Source organism: Cervus canadensis, chromosome 32 (genome assembly GCF_019320065.1).
Source record: "Cervus canadensis isolate Bull #8, Minnesota chromosome 32, ASM1932006v1, whole genome shotgun sequence".
NCBI lineage: Eukaryota > Metazoa > Chordata > Mammalia > Artiodactyla > Cervidae > Cervus > Cervus canadensis.
Window position 1 is genome coordinate 28432495 of NC_057417.1, and position 22104 is coordinate 28454598.

At 47.4% G+C, this 22104-nt stretch overlaps 1 protein-coding gene across 12 annotated transcripts in view; it reads right to left on the reverse strand.

Moving 5' to 3' along the window:
* Positions 1-22104, reverse strand: part of CUX1 (cut like homeobox 1) — a 348486-nt gene that overhangs the window by 168174 nt on the left and 158208 nt on the right. For all 12 annotated transcript variants that reach the window (XM_043454973.1, XM_043454971.1, XM_043454970.1 and 9 more), the window contains one exon: positions 17259-17306. In XM_043454973.1, coding sequence (XP_043310908.1) covers positions 17259-17306 — 48 coding nt within the window. The remainder of the gene's footprint in view (positions 1-17258; positions 17307-22104) is intronic.

Here is a 22104-nt window from a genome sequence, read left to right on the forward strand (position 1 = left end):
TACAAATATCCAATAAGCACGTGAAAAGATACTCAACATCAATAGTTATCAGGAATGCAAACCAAGACCACAGTGAGATACCACTTCACACCTACTAGGATGACTATAATAAAAAAGATAATAAGCGTTAGAGAGGATGTAGAGAAACTGGAATCCTCACACACTGCTGGTAGAAATATAAAATGACATACACAGGAAAACAGTCTGGCTGCTCCTCAAAACATTGAACATAGAGTTACTATTAATGTATTTTGCTTTTTTTTTTTTTAAACCGAGTCTCCGATTTGCAATTTAATAAACTCCTGCCACAGGGACTAGTTAATGAAAACGAGAGCATTAAGACCCCATTCAAACACCTCCCCGCCAGCCTTGTCAGACAGGTCATCAATAGGGTCCAATTTTCAATGTCAAGCCTTTCATTTTGGAAAGCCTCAAGATCACACCTGGTTTGCCATGCAAGTTATTACTACACAATGATTTTAAGTCTGCTTATTTTGCACTTATTCCATTTCTGGGTATATACCCAAGAAAGATGAAAATGATTCTCTCTGAAGAAACTTGTATATGAATGTTCTTAGCAGCATTATTCAAAATAGCCAAAGGGTAGAAAATACCTACCCCTCCGGCTATCAACTGATAATGAACAGATAAAATGTGACACAGTCACAGAACGGAATATTACACAACCATAAAAAGGAATGATGTATTGATACAGGCTCCAGCATGGGGAAATCTTGAAAACATGCTAAGTGAAGGAAGCCAGTCACAAAAGACCACATGTTGAATGATTTCATTTACATGAAATGCTGAGAATGGTTAAATCTAGAGACAGAGAGTAAGTAATCAGTGGTTGCCAGGGACTGGGAGTGGGGTGAATGGGGAGTGACTGCTAATGGGTATGAGCTTTCTTTCTGAAATGATGAAAACGTTCCATAACTGGATTTTGGTGATGGCTGCCCAAATTTGTGAATACACTAAAAACCATTTAATTGTAAAAAAAGAAAAGAGAGACAAAAAGTATAAACATATCGTGGAAAGTAGGTTTCCTTCCCATCCTCATCTACCTGTCACCCAGATGCCTGGCCTGGAGGCAAAGATTCATTTGAGTATCTTTCCAGAAATATTTTATGCACTTATAAGCATCTGTATACACACATTGTCTCCCTTAAAACACACACACACAGGAGGGTGCTATAGATACTGTTTTGCATCTTGTGTTGTGCACACTTCAGGGCAGCTTCCTATGTGATGGGAGGGGCAGGGCTTCCAGGCAGGGGGAACCCATGTAAACACAATGTGGCCTGCTCACAAGTGCAGGATCAGCTACGCCTGGAGCAGAGCTTGTGTGTGTATGTGTGTGTGTGTGGGGGGAGGGGGTGGTTGGGGGTGTGAGGTGGGGAGGGGGCAGCCTTGGGGCGAAGCCTGCGGCCATAGCCTCATGCTGAAAGGTTCTGGGAGTCCCAGAGGCTGTCAACCAGGAAGTGATAGGGTTGCTCTGGATGGGAAGGAAGAGGATCACCTGAGCAGGGATGGGCAGGTGTGCGTGAGAGCCTTGGGAGGCTGGGGCTCATTCCAGGGGGATTTAAGAGGTTGAAGGAACCGGAGGAGTCTGTGACTGATAACCAGAGCTTCCTCTTCATCAGCCCTGCTTTGACACCATGATCTTTAAATACACACACATACACGTCTCTGCTACGTCTCTGCTACGTAGTGCAGATTTTCCGTTATATGGATGAGGCACAGAGAAGCTAAAATGACTCATTCAAGGTCACCCAGGTAAAAGATGATGTCAGGACTCAAATCCAGCTCTGTCTCCTTTCAAAATCTGGGATGTGTCTGTTTGGTTTTCTCTGCTACTCTCAGCTGTGTCCCCAGAGAGGAGGCACCAGAGAGGCAGGGGGTGGGGGGCGCAGGGGGCGGGCGGGGTGTCACACAGAAGAGAAGCCGGGGGCAGCAAGGAGGAGCAGTGCATGTGCCCAGCACCCCTAGAACTGCTGGTTCACAGAGCGAGGGCAGCTTTGAAGCTTGCCTGGAGGGGGCTGACATGTGAGGGACTGGACATCACTTGAGGGTGGGCTCCTTCAGCCTGGGACCCTCGCTGGAGGTGCTGAGGATGGAGTGACAGGAGGGTGGCGTCTGGCTGGGCACGAGGGAGCCAGATTCCGGGATGGGACCAGGAGATGGCAAGAGGTGAAGACAGCCAAAAGCTTGGAACCAGGTGGCACAGACCTCCCCCTAGAGCACCCCGTCTGCTCCTCACACTCTCTCCTGCCCTTCCACCCAGCCACTCTGGTTGGCAATAATGTCCCCAGAACAGGTTGGGGTGGGGGAAGGCTTCATGAGATCATGGAAATGGTGATTTGTAGAAGCAAAATGCTGTGCAAATAATTACTAGCAAAGAGAGCGGCGGTAGAGTCTGAAAGGTTTGGAATGTGGACTGCTCCACTTTTGGGCGACAGAACCTCTCTGGCTCTCAGCTATGATCAGTGTCCCTGTGCTCCTCACCAACCCTCCCGAGTCATGCACATACGTTCACAGTCCTTCTTTTGACCATCTGGTCGTTGATGTCAGTTTCATTTAAGGAATTACTGCATTAAATTGATGGAGCATTTAGTAAAACCCAATTAACATCCAGACTGAGTTTTTCCAAGGGAAGGGAGATCTGTGGAAAATAAAATACCCTAATAATTTAAATTCCACAGTATTCAAATAAATACTATCCAGCTGAATATTACAAGCTGGATAAATTTAGTTCAGGAAAAAAAAAACTATTAGAGTCAGTCTATTCTCACAGACAAACACTACTTCTAATCTTCATTCAAATCACCTCTCCTCACTTCTTCACATTTATTATGTGAGAAAACAGGCACTAAGAGAGAGATGAACTGACTTCATGAAGGTCAAGGTCACTGACAAGTCAGGCCTCAAACCTAGGCCTTATAACTCTAGGTCCAGGGCTTCTGCCTTCATATCACAACTGCCTGCTGGTATCCTGAATGGGGCTGGGACTGTGAACACACAGAATTGAGCCTTTTTTCAATCAATAGAGAATGCTTTTGATTTACACGCCAAAGGTGTTAACTCTCCATCTATCCATCCATTCACCAACCACCCATCCACCCACCTAGCCATCCATCTACATGCCCATCCCTTCATCCATCCATCCATCCATCCGTCCCCATTCATCCATCATGTCCTGAGTGCCTGCCACATGCCAAGCACTGTGCCATGTGGGGGTACAGATCTTGCTCAACTGTTAAGCTCCATGAAAGGCGCATCTGAGGTAACTACCTAAACCCACATACTGGTCTAGTTCAGGTCTAATCTGGCACACAGTAGATGTTCAGTAACCATTTACTGAAGGAAAGAATGAACAGGCAGACCTGTCCTCCAGGAGCGCAGGTGGGCCCGGCTGATCCCTTTGGTGGCTCCACCAGGACAGGAGCCCCGCACAGGCCGTGTTTCTCCAGCGGTCAGGGGGCAGAGAAGTACAACGGGCGAGCCTGGGGCCTGTGGGCACTGGTACTGGTCCCTCTGTCATGTGAGACCTTGAATTCCAGACCTGTGACTCTCTGATTGCTAGAGCCTCGGGCTCTGAGTCAACTTTGCCAATGTTATCGCTTTACTAATTTGTTCTAGAGTTCTTTGAGCTCCCTTTTTCTGCATTTCAACTTCATCTCAACAAACATTTCGCAGGCACCTACTGTGTGCCAAGGCCCTGGGAGGCCAGCCCGGAGCCCTCTGTGGTCTTGTTCTGTGGCAGGGTCTGCTGCTGCACCCTCAGGGAGCCCTATGTCCAAGGGTGCCTGACGCGGGTCCTCTGGCAGAAGCCAAAGTAGGCTGGGGAGAGCCTGTTGCAAGCGTGTGCGTGCTGTAAACATCCACAAACTCTGCCGATGGTTACTGAGAGGATGTTAAAAATAATTATCTGCTGAAAATATTAGATTTGCTCTGGATTGTTCATTACATACAATGGCTTAATAGGACTTTTATTGAATAGCTGCAGAGCTCTGGGCCGAAATCAATTTGCCGTACCCTCGGAATCTTGATGTATGCTGTTGACTTCCCCAGCGTGCAGCAATTTGTAATAGCTTTGGTGGGCTGTTGTTTTCAAAGCTCCAGCTCCATCACAAGCATTTATTTCTGACCACAAAATTACATTTATTCAACAGAAAGCAGCTCCGGGTCTTTAAGAGGTTAACTTCTGGAGCGCTTGGCGGCAGTCCAGCCCTGGCCCGGGTGCGGCAGGCGCGATGGCACGGGCAGCGTGGCGGCGGTGGCAGCGAGCGCCGGGCGGGCGGCCGTGATGAATGGGCTGCTGAGCGCACCCCCTCCACGTGCACTCGGCGCGCTCCCTGGCTTCCATAGATCACGGGCTTAGCCTCAACGTATCTGACTGAAATTGAATTTGGCTTCTCTCTCAACCGTTCATTTCCTATGTTATGCAAGGTTATATCCTTTTCTGCATGAGCAGAACCAAACCAGCTGCAGCTTCACAGGAGAAAATGTGTTTTCAATTAGGAAGCTGGCCTGAATATTGAACCGCAGTCCTACTGCTCCCCTAATTGAGCCATCATGGAGCGGGCCTACAGGAAGAAGCCGCAGCCACTAGGCCGTCGGGTGTCAGCAGAAGAGAGTTAAAACACACCATCATCGTCCCCCTGCCATGACTATGGCCGTTGCCACCACAGTCACCCCACTACCAAGCACGTAGAGAGGCCCAAGAGTCTGGAGATGGCTGTCCTGGCCGAGAAGAATGCTCCTCTGGAAATGAGATAGGACAGCAGCTTTCGCTGACCTCCAGCAGAGCTGGTCCTGTCCTCGGGGTGCCTGGCCCGCCCAGCACTCACCTGTTGGGGACCCTGGACCACCAACCAGCAGGTGTCTTTGATGTGCTCCAAGTGGGGAGGCTGCCTTATTTTTCTTGTGGGTCACTAGGAACCTGGGGCAGAGCCTCAAACACAGGACTTGGTGAACTAGGAGAAGGTGAGCAGGAAGGGATTTCAGCTGAGAATAAACACCCCCCTCAACTGGTTTGGTCTAGCAAAGAGGGCAATATACAGTCGGGGAGAAGACGCAGGTCCTCGAAAGGAAAAAGTTAGCAACGGGCTGAGGTGGTGTGGAAAAGGAACGAAGGAGGCCAACTTTTAGTTCGGTCTTAAAGGATGGAAATGATTTTTATAGGTGAGGAAGAGCAAAAGGTTATAATAACGGAGGCCGTGGCTTTAGGAAAAGGGCAGAGGCAGGAAACCACAGGCATGTTCGGGGACAGTAAATAGACCAGCCTGGTAGGAGCAGGAGCCAAGGACATGACGCCTGGAAATACATTTTAAAGCTAAATCATGGAGCTGCTTACACATGGATCTGAGGTGCTTGAGTGGGCACCGAGTCCCAGAACCTGACCTAGAGGAACTGCCCTTGGGGGACACCTAGCCTGTGGGTCCGACAACCAGTCATGCATTAGAATCACTGGGGACTTTGTAAAATGACTCAATCTTAGCAAACTCTTATCTCTGCCACGTCTGAGGAATCAGAACCTTGGAGGGAGGAGCCTGGGGAGCTGAATTTCTGGAAACATGTGGGTGCTTCTCAGGCAGCCAGTTGGGCCTTCTGAAGACCATCTTTTGGGAACCATCAGTCTGGTCCAGTCTTCTTGACTACCAGCCCACCCGCTGGTACTTAATGTGGTACTTGCTGAGTACAGGCATGATGGGGACATAAACGTGTGTGCCACACAGAGTCCCTACCCTCTAGATTTCAGAAGCATGAGACTTAGTGTAAGGCCAGTTAAACTGTGTTCCAATAACTTAAAAAATAAAAGGCAGAATGTCTTTAGGCTCAAAATCACAAGACAGATACAAACGAAGCTCTACCAGAGGTACGGAGGAGTATTCTGGAATGACTCAGAGGCCTTGGCATTTGGGTTGGGCCTTGAAGAATGGGGTAGGAGCTGACGACACCCCTGACAGGTGGTCCTCTGGCCTTTGTTTGAAAACTCCCAGGAATGAGAAACTCACTACCTTGGATGGCCATGCATTCCATTTCGGAACAGATCAAGTTGCTGGAAAACGTCCCCTCTTCTGTTCTGCTGCTGACACTCAACCCACGCTTCAGGTCACTGAGTCACACTGGATTTCAGAGTCCCAGGGCTCCCTGCCGACTACCTCGGTTCAGACACTCACTTTACAGAGGCGCAAAGTCAGACAGAAAGAGGCCTGGGAGCCGCCTGAGGTCACAGGAGACTGAGCGGCAGCACCTGGGCCAGCGCCCAGGACCTCTGACCCCCTACAAAATGTTCCTGGGAGAAAAGCACTCGGACATCCTGGCTTTATTTAGCCCTGGCCTTTAGATCTGGACACTTAAATATGTGACAGGGCAACAGACTCGGGCCACGGGCCACCCCTGAAACTCTCAGTCACTTTTAACTAACTCATGAAATAGTTATCCAACTTAATCCACTTCATCTTTTTTTTTTTTTTTTTTATTAAATCTGTCAGACAGCCCTGCAAGTGTGCAAAGTCCTTTGCTTTCCGCAGTACTCGGACTTTTTTGGACGAGAGCCTTTCAAGGCAGCTTCCCCTTGTGACCCCTGAGGTCCCACCCACCTGACCCCCACTGGCTGCACAAAGGGTCTGCACACAGTTATGGATATTTACGTCTGTGGGGACCAGATCAGATATGGGAGGAGCTGGTTGGAAGGGGAGGGAGCCCAAAGCTGTGTCTGCCAAGCACTTTACACTAAATGAACACCAACTGTCCTTGTTGAAGACCAGGGAGTTGCCTGAGACAATGGAGGGGCAGAAGGCGCCGCCTTCCCGCTCCCCAAGCACCACCACTGGAGAACACGGGCTGGGGGGCCAGCAGCCCAGCCTCGCCGCTGTCACCCGGGTGACGGCGGGTGCTTTGTTTGCCCCCCTCTGGGCTTAGCATCCTTATCTGTGAAGTGAGGCTGTTGCTTCTACCCACCTGTCCAGTGGGGACCTGGTGCTTGCTCCCTGGGGCCAGGAATGGGGACACAGACGAGGCCAACACAGAAGGGAAATCTAGAGAGAGTGGGGGAAGTAAAAACACACGCACAGAGGGAGGAACTCTGAACAGAAGAATAACGTGCTACAAAAGAAACAGTAAAGGGGCCTCGGTTTGGAATGACTGTCAGAGGAGACCACTGTGAGGGCTGACACCTGAAGCGAGCCCTACAGGATGGGTAGGAGAGAGCTGGGCAGGGGCGCTGGGAGGCAGGCAGCGGCCCGGCCAGGGCACCCCAGAGGCTGAGGGCACCGGGAGGCCCTGAAAGGCCGTGGGCAGGGAAGGACTGAGGCACAGAGGAGAGGTCGCGGGGATTGAGGAGGCGGTAAGAGTGGAAACAGAGATCGGTTAGGGGACCACTGCAACGGTCTCCATGACAGATGACACAGCTTTGGACAAGCACGTGGGAGGTGACGACAGTGTGCTCTGGAGGAGGGATGGAGGAAGCGGGGGCATGGGAGAAAGGAGGTGTCCTGTAGTGATCCCTGAGAAGGTAAGGGCTGGAGGAGGAGGGAATTTCAACAGGTGTGGAAGCCGGAGAAGGGGAAGTGGCTGTGGGTTAAGAATTCTTTCCTGTGGAGAACTGTAAGGTCATGTCACACAGAAGGTCTCATAGGAGCTGGAACTCCAAAGAGAAGACTGAGTTAGAGAAACCTGAGTTTTCAGCAGACAGATCCTCAGAGATGATACAGCAAAGAAGGCCGTTCTTGAGAGGTCTGAAGGAAAGGGAAGAACAGCCCAAGGAGACTGAAAATCAACAGGCAGAGAGGTGAACAGAAAACTCAGCGGGCAGAGCACCACGGGATGTCAAAAGAAGGGGTTTTCAAGAGGGGGTCAGGTGGGCTGAATGTCACTGGGGGAAGTGAGGTGAGGACTAAAAGGGTCAAGGGAGAGTGGGGCAGATGCCAGACAGGGTGGGTGTATGTCCAGGGTGGATGACTCTCTGGAGAAGCCTGGCTGAGAGGGCTGGGGGATGAAGGAGTCCCCCTTTCTCTCTCCCTCCCTCCCTCCCTCCTAAGATGGCATGTGCCACCACTTGTAGGAACACTGCTGAGACAACCCAGGAACTCATAGAGACTGAAGACCCAGCACAGGGGGTCCCTGCAGGACTGCAGTTCCTGAGAAAGCAGGAGCTGGGCTCCAAACCCACAGCAAGGGGCGTATCCCCCTCACAGTGAGAGCCAACAGAAGACAGACACAGCTTCGGAGATCCAGTGCTCAGTTGCGTCCAACTCTTTGTAACCCCATGGACTGTAGTCCACCAGGCTCCTCTGTCTGTAGGGTTTCCCAGGCAAGAAGACTGGAGTGGGTTTCCATTTCCTCCTCCAGGGGGTCTTCCCGACCCAGGGACTGGACCCGCGCCTCTCGCGTCTCCTGCATTTGGCAGGCGGGTTCTTTACTGCTGCGCCACCCAGGAAGCTGGAGTCTAGTGACAAGAAAGGTAAGAGCGGCAGCCACTTCTTGGAATCATGAAGCCTGGGCGAGTGTCCCACAGATGCCATTTGGAACATTCTCACAAATGTGCTTTATCATAGAAGAAAAATGCAAAGAGGTGGGAGAAAGTAATATGCAGCTTCTGATGTGCAAGAAAAGAATTATGGAGCTACTGCCTTGTAAGCACAGTTCTTTCTTTTGGAGAGAAGTAGTTCATCCTTACAAAAGAATATATAAATCTTAAACAACGAAACGAACACCTGTAAGTGAGGACAGTCTCACAACCTTGGAAACCTCCTCTGGGCCTGCATGCAGCAATCTCCATTTTGGATTTCCTGTTTAACCTTTTCACTGTGCTTTTATTATGTAATGATAAAACCGTATCCTTAAACAGACAGCTCAGCACTGCACAGTTTTGTGTTTCACTCACTTTCCCCTGCTGTGTTGTATTCCACATCACTCTACTTACTCTTCCTGCTGCTGATGGAAAGCGGGTTGTTTCCACTTGTCTACCATCTGCAAACATCCCTGAACTTGTTTCCTGGGGCACATGTTTACATTTATTTAAGGCGGAGGATACCATTTATACCTGGGAGTGGAAATGCTGTGTCAAAGTACATGTGCTTCCTCAGCTGGAGAATCTGATACCAGACTGGTTTTCAGAAAGGTTACACCCATTTATGATCTTATCTGGACTTTTGAATTTTGGCCAACGTGGTACATGTGAGTAAGATGCATTTAAATGATTTAAATGCAGATGGTAACTTCAGCCACGAAATTAGACGATAATTGCTTCTTGGCAGGAAAGCCATGACAAACCTAGACAGTGTTAAAAATCAAAGACATCACTTTGCCGACAAAGGTCCATACAGTCAAGGCTGTGGTCTTCCCAGTAGCCATGTACAGATGTGAAAGCTGGACAGTAAAGAAGGCGGGGCGACGAAGAGTTGATGCGTGCTGCAGTCCATGGGGTTGCAAAGAGGTGGATGTGACTTAGCGACTCAACAACAACAACAAAATGATTTTAATTTGCATTTTCCTGAAGATATGCTTAAGCATCTCTTCATAGGTGCATTGACTGAATGATTTTCTCTTCTGAGAATGCTGTTCATGGTTTTGTCCATTTTCCTGTTGGGAGGTTCGTCTTTTTTCTTTTGCTTTTTAAAGTTTATTTTTATTTATTTATTTTTGGCACATGGGCTCTTCTCTGCTGACCCAGAGCTTTCTCCGGTTGCTGTGATTGGGGACCACTCTCTAGCTGTGGTGGCTTCTCCTGTTGCTGAGCATGGGCTCCAGAACACAGAGGCTCAGTAGTTGTGGTACCTGGGCCTCGAAGCTCCAGCAGGCAGGACCCTAGTTCCTAGACCAGGGGTTGAATCTGTGTCCCCTGTACTGGCAGGTGGATTCTTAACCACTGGGCCACCAGGGAAGTCTCATGTCTTTTTCTTATTAACGGGTAAAACTAAATATGATATGTGTGTATAAATATATATATATATATATTTTTTTTCCTGAATACTAATCCTTTGTCAACTATGTGTGTGGCAACTATCTCCTCCTGGTTTGTGAGTTGTGGCCAAGGACATCCCACGTAGGACTGGTTCATGGTATGGCCCGAGGGGGCAACATTCATATCAGGGGCATTTGATTTTTATTATGAAAAGGTTCAGATAGGTTTGAATCTTTGTGCTGGTAAGTTTCCAACACATAATGAAAATGTCTTTCATTCTTCACTTTCATTTTTCCCTTTCCTAGTTCGAAAAAGATGAAACTGAGCTAGCAGCCAGGCGTTCACCTTTCACTTTCTTTAGGCTGCCTTTTCACAAGGAGAAAAAGGAAGCTTTTACTTTAAAATTTTAATATAGTTGAACGTAACAATGTTTTCCTTTATGGTTTTCTGCGTAAGAAATCCTACATAGCCCAAAATCATCATATTCTACATTTTCTTCTAAAAGGTTTAAAGTTTTACCTTTTTTTAAATGGTTATTTATTTATTTTCATTTATTTTTATTAGTTGGAGGCTAATTACAATATTGTAGCGGTTTTTGCCATACATTGACATGACTCAGCCATGGATTCACATGTGTTCCCCATCCTGTTACCTTAAGTCTGTATCTGTAATTTGTGTCTGCATATGATGTGAGGTAGGGATCCAATTTCATTTAATTCCGTAAGGATAACCAAAGGTCAGGAGGCCGTTTATTGAAAAGCCCACCCTTGCCTCACTGACCTGCAGTGCCGTGTCTGCAATGTATTTGGCTTCTGAATGTGCACCGGTCAGTTCCTGATTGCTTTACTATGTCCCGCGGGTGTATTTATCTGTACCTGTGCCAATTACTGCAGCTCTGATAATATGGTAGGGCAAATTCTGTCTTATTCTTATTTACTATTATCTTCATCATTATTGGACTTCCCTCATAGCTCTGTTGGTAAAGAATCCAACTGCAAAGCAGGAGACCCTGGTTCAATTCCTGGGTTGGGAAGATCCCCTGGAGAAGGGGTAGGCTACCCACTCCAGTATTCTTGGGCTTCCATTGTGGCAAAGCTGATAAAGAATCTGCCTGCAATGTGGGAGACCTGGGTTTGATCCCTGGGTTGGGAAGATCCCCTGGAGAAAGGAAAGGCTACCCACTCCAGTATTTTGGCCTGGAGAATTCCATGGCCTGTATAGTCCATGGGGTCTCAAAGAGTTGGACATGACCGAGGGACTTTCAGTTTCACCATTATTGACCATTTGCTCTCTTGCATATGTAAATTCTGGAAGCAGCTTTTAAGTTTCATAACTGAAATACTGTTAAAATTTTGACTGAAACTACTATGACTCTCTATCATCAATTTGGGGAAAATTGATCCTTTATTTTCCTAAGATTTTTTTATGTGGACCATTTTAAAAGTCTTTATTGAATTTGTTACAATATCGCTTTGGTTATTTTGGCCCTGAGGCATGTGGGATCTTAACTCACCAACTAGAGATCAAACCCACACCCCCTTCATTAGAGTGAAGTCTTAACCACTGAACCACCAGGGAAGTCCCTGATGTTTTTAATAACAGTGGGAATTTCTATCCTTAAATACCTTAATTCTCTACATTTAAAATATTCCTTAATATTGTTCAATAAGAACATTATACTGTTCTCCAGAAAGAGTTCCTGTGCATTATTATATTTATTTCTAAGTATCCTTTACTTTTTTGTGGCTATCTGCAACGGTATCCTTTTTCAGCTTGCTATTGATGCAGAGATAGGCAATTACTTTTGTATATTGATTATGTATCTAGCAACCTTGTTAAATAATTGAGACTCACTTGAAAAATGACAGTTTTATTTCTTCTGATCCAATACTTGTACTTATTTCTTTTTCTTATTTTCCATGCTAAGACTTCCAGTACAATGTTAAATAAAAGTGGCAATAGTAGGCATTTTTGTCTTGTTCCTGATTTTATAGGGAATGTTTTTAACATCAATGAGCATGATGATTAATGTAGTTTTTGATAAATACCTTTTCCCAGGTTAAGGAACTTCCCTTCTGTTCCTGCTTTGCTGGTGGGTTTGTTTGTTTGTTTTTAATCATGAATGGATATTGAAGTTATATCAGATTCTTTTCCTGTCACACTTAAGATTTTTCCATTTTAATCTGAGAATGATGTTAACTTGCCTTAATAACTCTGATAAACCAAATAGATTCTTGGGATACATGGAGCTTGATGGATTCAACTTACTAGTGCCTTTTTAAAGAATTCTGTGTATCTATTCATAAATAAGACTGGCTTTAATTTTTCCTTTCTTATACTGTTCTTGTCTGGTTTTGGTATGAAGGCTACGCTAGATTCATAAAGTGAGTTAGGAAGTGTTTTCTTTTTCTATTTTTCTGAAGGAAAAGAAGTTTTCCTATTTTGTAAAAGAACAGAACAGTTCCATGAATGGTTGATAGGATTCTCCCATAAAACTGTTCAGGCCTTGTGGGAATATTTCTGCAATGGTTACAAGGCTATTTGGGTTTTCTACTTCTTTAATCAACTTTGGTACATCATAGTATTCTAGAAATTTGTCCATTTTGTCTAGGTTTTAAAATTTATTGGCATAAGACAGATCATAATATTCCCTTATCTTCTCTTTAATCTCTCTGTGCTGCAGCTGCAAAGGTATCCTGTTTTTTATTACTTACCTTTTTTTCCCCTTGATTTAGGAAGGTGGTTTGTTTCTGGTAGTAGTTTGTTTCAAAGAATCAACATTTGGGCTGCTTCTCTCTTGGGTCTTTTTCTTTTTTTTTTTAAGGGGGTCTTTTTCTTTTTCATTCATTTAATTTAGAAAGTGAAAGTTACTCAGTTGTGTCCGACTCTTTGCGACCCCATGGACTATACAATCCAGGGAACTCTCCAGGCCAGAATACTGGAGTGGGTAGTCTTTCTCTTCTCCAGGGGATCTTCCCAACCCAGGGATCGAACCCAGGTCTCCTGCATTGCAGGAGGATTCTTTACCAGCTGAGCCACCAGGGAAGTCCATTTTAATTTATACAATATTGTCAATTATATGTTAAAATTTCATTCTTCCACTTTTATTTGAGCTTATTCTATCGCACTTTTATAACTTTTTAAGCTGGATGCTAACTAAGCACATGCATTTTTAGTCTTTTATTTCCCCTCTAGTATAAGCAACTAAGTTAGTTCTTAAGTGGAGTTTCCTCCCTGAGGACATGGGTTAAGTATCTAGCTCCCCTACAGCCAAGAGGAGTAGGGCTTTGAGCCAGTTCCTCACCCCCTCGACCTCTGTATGAAGACCCTTCTCAGGGAGAGGAGCAAGGAGCCAGGGCAAACCATTTGGAAGACTTGCATTTTCCTAGAGTGTGAGCATCACTTCACTGAAGGGACTGTCTGAATTACTGAACTAAACTAAGCCTTAAACTGGACTGATACCCCTCCCCCCGCCCCTGCCCAGCTTATGAAACACAAATTTAGGTATGAAAGTGAGAGTGTTAGTTGCTCAGTTGTGTCCCAACTCTTTGCAACCCCATGGACTATAGTCTGCCAGGCTCCTCTGACCATGGGATTTCCCAAGCAAGAATACTGGAGTGGGTAGCCATTCCCTCCTCCAGGGGATCTTCCCAACCCAGGGATCAACCTGGGTCTCCTGGAGTGCAGACAGATTCCTGACTGTCTGAGCCACGAGGGAAGCCCACAGTTCAGGTGTGCTGCTGCCGCTGCTTGGTCGTCTTGAGTCGTGTCTGGCTCTGTGCACCCTATGGACTGTAAATCACCAGGCTCGTCTGTCCATGGAATTCTCCAAGCAAGAGTACTGGGGTGGGTTGCCATGCCCTCCTCCAGGGGATCTTGCCAACCAGTTCAGGGATTGAACATGAGTCTCCTGCACTGCAGGCAGATTCTTTACCACTGAGCCACCAGGGAAGCCACAAAATTTAGGTAAAGTCAATAAATAACTATAATTTCAGTATGAGTTAAACTTGATGACTCTGTTATAACAACTATGAATAACCATTATGACTATATGATCCCAAACATTTCCATCAAGGTTAACAAATCAATATTTACTAGTTTCTTCTACAGGTATTTCTCGAGCGTACCTTCCTGGGTCACTCTCACCTTATGAACAGCAATAGATCCTGGAGAAAGGACAGAGGAAAAGTGCTTTTAAAACTGTCTCCAAGGAAACCTGGCTGTTCCATAGCTTATCAATAACCATTCTGAGAGGCCAAATACTTTTTGGTTCTCAGTTGCTGCTGGGGACACAATGGCTGATGGACAGGACAGCACACAGCAGCTGCCTTCACACATTTTACAGATGAGAGGGGAACTGATACAAATGACAGGTGGGTCTCTGGCATGAAGACAAGCTTGGAGCACATGGCAAGGGGGACTGTCATTCAGGGCTCAGGGAAGACTCTCCTTTAGAAAGCAAGCCGGGTAAAGAGAGTAAATGCAGAGTGTTTCGGGAAGCAAGTCAGCTGTGCAAAGGCCCAGGGGCTGTCGGTGCAAAGGCACAAGGGCCTGGAGGAGACTTGAGACGGCCGTTGACCCTGAGAAAGGAGTGAAGAGGTAATAAGCGGACTCTAGAAAGGTGAGCAGTTACTGAGTCACCGCGGGTCCCACAAACCACAGAAGGAGGCTGTCTGGATTTACAGGAGAACACCTAAGGGTGTAAGCAGCCCCCTGGGCAGGCTAGCATTTCCCATGAAGTTATGACACAACAAAGGAGTGTTCTCGCCAGAACTCTAAAGGCCTCTGTGAATTTCTCAGTTGGAAAACTTCATTTTTATTTTGTGTGTTTTTTTTTCTTCTGGGGATCTCAAGAAAGAAAGCTATCATACAAATTCTGAGGCAAAGATCACGTTTCCCTAACCTGGTACTTTCTTCTAGGGGTAGCTCAGGCACCTTGGAATGAACTCTAAGAATATAGCCGATAAATAAACTTGTAGCAGCAGACCCTAGAGTGATGGGTATGAGAACAAGCCTGTAGTTACCAGAGAAAGTGGCGCTTTCAAATACCAATGGATCTTGCCCATCTAAGCACCAGGACACGCTGCCTCTGGCCCGCCTGCATGAGTGGTCCCCATGTGCAGTTACTTGCTCCTATGCGAGCTCAGAAACAAGCAGGATTTAGCCCCCTCCACTCAAATCAGCTTATTAGAAAGCACACATTGTTTAATATAAATATAGCAATTAGCAGCGGCTTGGTAGATATTAAGGGTGTTATAAAAATATTTACTTTTCAAATAGCCTTAAAAAAAATCAGGCAAATAGGAAGCCTAGATGTCTCACAGACGTTTTAAATGTAATGCATACTGCCAGAACTAAATCCGTCGCCTCATCAAAATCTGGGATAATCTACATAATCTACACAATTCTTTAAAGAAAAAAAAAATCAATAACAAAGATGAGGGTGTGGAGAGAGTGTCTATATTAAAAGAGAAATGCAAATACCCCCTAAATGTAATGCAGAGCAGTTATAAAAGCTATTTTGGGGGCAACTGGGGAAATATAATTTTGGGTAGAACATTAGATATTATGAAATTCATGTTATTTTCCCAGCTGTGATACGCAGGGTTAAAGTATGACAGTTACAGAAACCCAGTATCATTTGAAATGCCCTTGAATTTAGGAGATGCCCATGTAGCTGAGGGCGGGACGGCCTCCACTCTCTGTAACTCACTTTCAAATGCTGAGCACAAGGGTCGGTGGGGGGAGGGGCGCAAACGTGGCATGACGTCCACAGGTGAGGAGTCTGGGTAAAGAGGGCTCAGCTGTTCATTATCCTCAGCCTTTCTACTAATACTTGTATGTAGATTGGAAATGGTTCAGAAAGGAAGGAAAAGCCAGCAAATAACAGAAAGAGCACTTCTGAGCTATTTCAGCCAGAGAAACACTACGCCGATGGGTCTCACAAAAGCTGCTGAACAGGTAGAAGGAGAGATCAGGTCACATGTGGGCAGGCGTAAGGTGACGGCTTTACTGAGAACGAGGGTGTGGAGATACAATTCTGAGGAAAGGGCAACTCAAGTCCTTCCAAGACCTGGGTTACGGATGTCCTTCTGTGTCTCATGGAGCCAAGCACCGGGCAGGGTGGGGGGGTGTGGCCTTCCTGCGGCAGGAAGTTATCAACAGGAAGAGGAGCCTGTCTGCCCCGCTCTCAGATCTGCGGCCGCCACAGCTGCAGTGTGGCTGCTGCTCCCACACGTGTCCCCCGCTGTCTTGGAATCTCCTCTGCAGCCTCTGCTGTCAACCGAGTGCTGGAGTCTGCCCAGCGGCAGCCCTGGTTTCCTGCTCCCCAGCCTCCTGCGGGACCATCTGCCTGCCTGCTCGCCCCCTCACTTCCCCGCATCCTTCCCCAGGCTCTCTCAGAGTTGGGAAGTTGCAGGAACAAAGATTTCTGAGATCCCATCAGCATGGGTTCTTTAAAGTAGGGGTCCCCAACCTCTGGGATCTAATGCCTGATGATCTAAGGTGGAGGTGATATAATAATAATGGAAATAAAGTGCACAATAAATGTAACGTGATTGAATCATCGTGAAATCATCCCCCCCACCCTGGTCCATGGAAAAATTGTCATCCGTGAAACTGGTCCCTGAGGGCAAAAAGGTTGGGAACTGTTCTCGAAAATATTACAACACTACCATTCCCACTGGAGGGGCAGAGAGGGAGTAATTCCCCCACACGAGCACCATTTCTGGTTTTCTGAAATTCACCGAGGGTCTACACAGGGCGCTGAGGAGGAGCTGGCGTGTCACCACCTGGACCACCTGCCTTCTTGGTGCATGAGCAGCATTTGGGGCACACAGGCCTCAGGTGACCGGCCGCCCACCTGCCACCTTGCTGACCCTTCTCTGGAAGGATCCTTTAGAAAACGTTCCTTATACCGAGCCCAAAACCACCCTGTGTGGCTTCTGCCTGTGAAGTTCCTCTTCCCCCCAGGGCCAGGCACCAAGGCACCAGACTGACTCAGCGTGTCCTTCTGCACAGGAGGCCTCAGGGTGGGAGCCTCAGAACAGCTCAGGGGACCTGTGAGCTCTGAGGCTGGGTGGGAACAAGCCCACTGCACCGGGGGATGTGTGACACGCCAGCTGCTGCCCCCCGGATTCCGCTGCCCCTTCTGACATCCTGAATCCCGTCTCCCCTCCAGCGGACTCAGTGGAAACATCACTTTGAGGATGATGGGTTGGTGCGGCTGGGGAGGCTGCCTCGGAGTAAGCACCTTGAGCTGGTGGCGCTTATGTGATGAGAATAGGAAGAAAGCCTGATGAACAGCAAGGTGGCTCTAATGGGATGTAAAAGAAACCCAAACGCTTACCTCGCCTTGGAAGCTCTTCAGCAGTGGCGCTACCTGCTTGCGCAAATCCTGGGGCGAGAAGGTGGGTCAGGAACAGCCATTGGAGGAGAAAAGAGAAGGGAAACATTCGTTAAGGTCTCCTAAGAGTTCAGTGCTGTTTTCTGTTACATAAAGCAATCCCGATGCCTCTCCTGGATCATCCCGTCCCTCATACAACACAAATAATGCCAACTGTGCCCCTTAGCTTAAATGAACTCACTCAGGACTTCCCTGGTGGTCCAGTGGCTAAGATTTTGTGGTCCCAATGCAGGACACCTGGGATCAATCCCTGATCAAGGAATTAGATCCCACACGCTGCAACTAAGAGTTCCAGTGTGGCAACGAGCAACCGTTGCATGCTGCAACTAAGACCTGGCGCAGCCAAATAAATTTTTTAAAAGAGAGAGAACTCACTTAAGACTACAACTAGGCTTTATTTCCTCTGAGTTCTGGTTAGATACACCTCATTTTGAATGTGGTGTGGAGTCAAGTTTTTGCCAGTGTCAGCCTAAGATAATTTGCTTAGAATAAAATAGGGTATTATAATGTAGCTTTGATTTGTTTGCATCTGAAATGGACCCGGGTCACCATCCTGCACTTTAGCTGCTATTTCTGAGCACTGTTCATGGGAGACAGACATGAGCCTCCAAGGCTGGCCTCCGTCTTCCAGGCCAGTGCCGCCATCACCAGCAGAGTGCCAGCTCCCTGTGTGACTTACGACATTCTACAGCTACGTTCAAAACGCAAAAAGACACAGATGAAATCAATCGGTTTCACTTAACCCAATATATCCAAGATAGTATCATTTCCTATGAAATCAATACAAAAATTATTAACAAGATATTTACATCCTTTATTGACATTAAGTCTTTGAAACCTGGGGTGCATTCCCCCACATCTCCATTTGGACCAGCAGCATGTCAAGTGGGCCCTTGTGGCCACATGTGGCCAGCGGCCACCACATCGGGCAGCTGGGGGCTGAGGGATGCACTTGCACGTGCCGATCGGGGCTCGCAGTGGTGGTGGTGGGGGGCAGAAGGTCAAGACTGGTGGACCCCTCGCTCCCCGATGGCCAGAGGGAGAGGTGAAGAGCAAGAATCAGGAGAAGTAGGCGAGTCAGGAGAACACAGGTTGAAAGGAGGCTGTAACAAGAGGGAAAAGGTACTTATACCGAATGTGGCCACAGACGTCAGGCCTGAGAACACCACTGGGTGGAATGTCCAAGAGGAGCTGAGTAGAGTCGTGGGCTGGAAACTGCCCTGCAGAGGGGCTGAGGGGGACATGGGTGTAAGGGAGAGGCTGCAGGGACTGTGAAGGGGAGGAAGGAGGGAGACGGGATTAGGGGAGCCCCATGGGGAAGAGGGTGGCAGATGGAAGTTAACGAGTTACCACTTGGAGAGGACCTACGTCAGCGAGGGGATTCAGATACAGGGCATTCATTGCTTTCCACAGTCACTCTGCCAACCAAAGGGACTGGTACCCACATGTACCAGACAGGGATGCCTGAGGCTCAGAAGGGGAAGGAGGTGTGTCCAAGGTTGCACAGTGGGGAAGAGTCAGGACGTGAACCCAGAGCTCTCTCCAGGGGCCCAGGCCACATGGAGATTAATAAAGGAATCACCTTGGCCAGGTGTGGCACAGGGATGACAGCCGGAGGCCACCTGGACAGCAACACGGCAGGGTTGGGGGGGGGGTTGGGGGAGCACATGGACCACTCAGAAGGCTTGTAATGAACGGGCCCAGACTCAGAGGGGAAATGGTGAGGCTGGATGGGGTCATGGCCTGCGAGAGCTGGTGGTGCCAAGGCATTTGAGACCCTGTGTAGAGAGGAGGACAGAGAGCTCCTGGTGGGGAGGGGGGGCAGTGGGGGCCGGCTTTGGGTACAGATACCAGGAACCCTGGCACTCAGCCCACAAAACAGTGCTTCTTACAAGGCTTGTGCCAGGACCGCCGCAAGCCCTGCCAGCCTGCACAGGCGGCCAGCCTCCAGGGAACAACAGCCTTGAGAAGCTCAGGAGATGGCGAAGTATTTCCAGAGGACTCCAGCACGGCAGGAGAAAGAATCATGCCGCCCATAATAATAGTAAATAAACTAAACTGCTCTCTGTTGCCCCTGGTCTTAACCAGCCCGTATATTTCAGAAATCATGTCTTTGGGCATATTCGTGTCTCCTGACAGACCTGCTAAAACAACCTGTTAAAGATATTAAAGCTGAATGTGTTTGTACTCAAGCACACACATCTATCTGAAGACAGTGGAGGACAAAAAGGCACTAAACATTCACAAGCACACACACACAAAGTGATGTACTTTGAGTCACCAGCTAAAAAAAATTCACCTATTCCTTTTTTTGGGGGGAGAGGGGGGAGGCAGTCCGAGAAATTCCTTAACCAACACTGCTACCTCCAAATATCACCTGGTTTAGGATGAAACTAAGGACCCAGAACCAAGGGTGTTGACTTCTGATCCATGGGCAGCTCTGTCATGGGTTAATGAGGGCATGATGCGATGCACTGTCCTTTAACAGAGCGGACTTTGCTGTCTGGACAGCACCAGAAACTACAGGCCCTGTCACCCCTGGTCATCACAGGCAGCTAGATGCCTTTCTCTACAACCGCAAACTGAAGAAAAAGGGGTCCAGGCCGATCAACAGCACACTGGCATGAAAGAGAATTAGGGAATTAATAGAAGGTCCCAAAAGTTTTTTAGCCTCGTGACACTTAATTCAGCGACAGGTTTTGCAGCACTGTTTCAAATTTTCTTCAGTTCTGCATCATTTATTGAGCAGAAAGCAGCACGCAGAGAGCAATGCCCTTGAGATTATTAATATCGGATGTCTGTTGGCAAAGCCAGAGAACTGCATTGCAACCTTCTCTCCCCCGAGCATGTTGCAAATAATAAGTGATGTTTATCAAGAGATGCTTCTATGTGAAAAGGATTTTCATTATTCTCCAAACCACTGATTCATAGTTTTTTTGGTTTTTTTAAGATCAGAAAACTGAGCAGCAAAATGCCATTGAGGAATTTTCTATCTAATGACTATTGCTGGAGAAATTGGTCTGACTTAAAAGCGAAACAGAAATAAAATGATGAAATCGCCACGCAGCTTTCAGTAACACCTGTGAGGTGTTAGCGAGAGACACAAGACACACAGTCCCTGAACCCAGATGGTCTGAATCTTTGACTTTCTGCCCATTCTGAGTGCTTGGGTGGTCTCTGGGAGGCTCTCTTCCCTCTCTGGGGCCTGGCACTCCCAGCTTCCATCACAGTTCTCCTGTCCACACTGATACGCGATGCCAGGCCCAGCGCCACAGAATCTCACACCGTGGATTCAGCTGGGGGCCACCCCAGGGCCCACCTTTGAGTCTTGCAAAGAATGGTGCCCAGGATATGACTGTTTAGCTTTGAAAGGACAAGCAGATGAAGGGGAACAGCCAGGATTCACGTGTAAACGAAAGGCTGTGAATCACAAATGTGTCGTCCAAGTCATAAAACGATCTCCATTTCTAGAAGATTTGAAACTCCAGATTTTCCAGGATGTTTTTCTCAATTTTATAACGCCCTTTCCCCTTTGCTTCTCTGTAACTCGGGTGTGTTTCTCGTGAACAACTCTGCCTATGTTGAAGGCTCTGAAGCATCTAGCTGCATCTCAGTGACACCTTGTGCTCAGTGGCACGGACCAGAAGTGGGGTCCTGCCTTCTGTGGTGACAACAGGGTTTCCCCAAGAGCACCAGGAACAGAGGGGAGGATAGGTGTTAAAGGGCCCCCTCTCCGGGTCCCCTGTGGTCGCCAGCACCCCTGACCTGGTGTGGGCACCACAGCTATGAGGGACCAGACCAGCAGCATCCTCAGAAGTGGCTTCATCCCTTTGGCTTCTAGTTCAGAACCACCTCAGCCTGGGGTAACCCTCAGCCTTTTCTGCTTCCGGGATTTTGGCTCACATTTCCTGCACTGCATCCAGGTGGGGAAAGGAGCTTAACCATTGACAGGGGAAAGGCAAAAATATAAGCCTGTTGTTTATTGTTGTTCAGTCACTCAGTTGTGTCTGACTTTGTGACCCCATGGACTACAGCATGCCAGGTTTCCTGTCCTTCACTATTTCCCGGAGTTTGCTCAAACTCATTCCAGTGAGTCAATGATGCCATCCAACTGTCTCAATCTCTGTTGCCCCTTCTCCTTCTGCCCTCAATCTTTCCCAGCACTCGGGTTTTTTTCAATGAGTCAGCTCTACATATCAGGTGGCCAAAGTACTGGAACTTCAGCTTCAGCATCAGTCCTTCCCATGAATATTCAGGGTTGATTTCCTTTAGGATTGACTGGTTTGATCTCCTTGCTGTCCAAGGCACTCTCAAGAGTCTTCTCCAGCACCATAGTTAGAAAGCATCAATTCTTTAGCCCTCCGCCTTCTTTATAGTCCAATTCTCACATCTGTATATGACTATTGGAAAAACCATAGCTTTGACTATATGAACCTTTGTCAGCAAAGTGATGTCTCTGCTTTTTAATATGCTGTCTAGGTTTGTCATAGCTTTTCTTCCAAGGAGCAAGCGTCTTTTAATTTCATGGCTGCAGTCACCATCCGCAGTGATTTTGGAGCCCAAGAAAATATAAGCCTGGCCAGGATTTAAAACCCTATCAAGTGTTTCTCAGTGAGGAGGTTCTGTGCTATACACCCACCCAGGGTTGAAAATATCTCCAAACAAGTTCACTAATCCCTCTTCATTACTCAGGCTTCAAAGTAAGGAAATTCTGACTTGAAAGTGTTTTAGGTGTTTATTCAAAGAAAATCATTGTATAATACAGCTAATTTCACTAACCTTGATATTG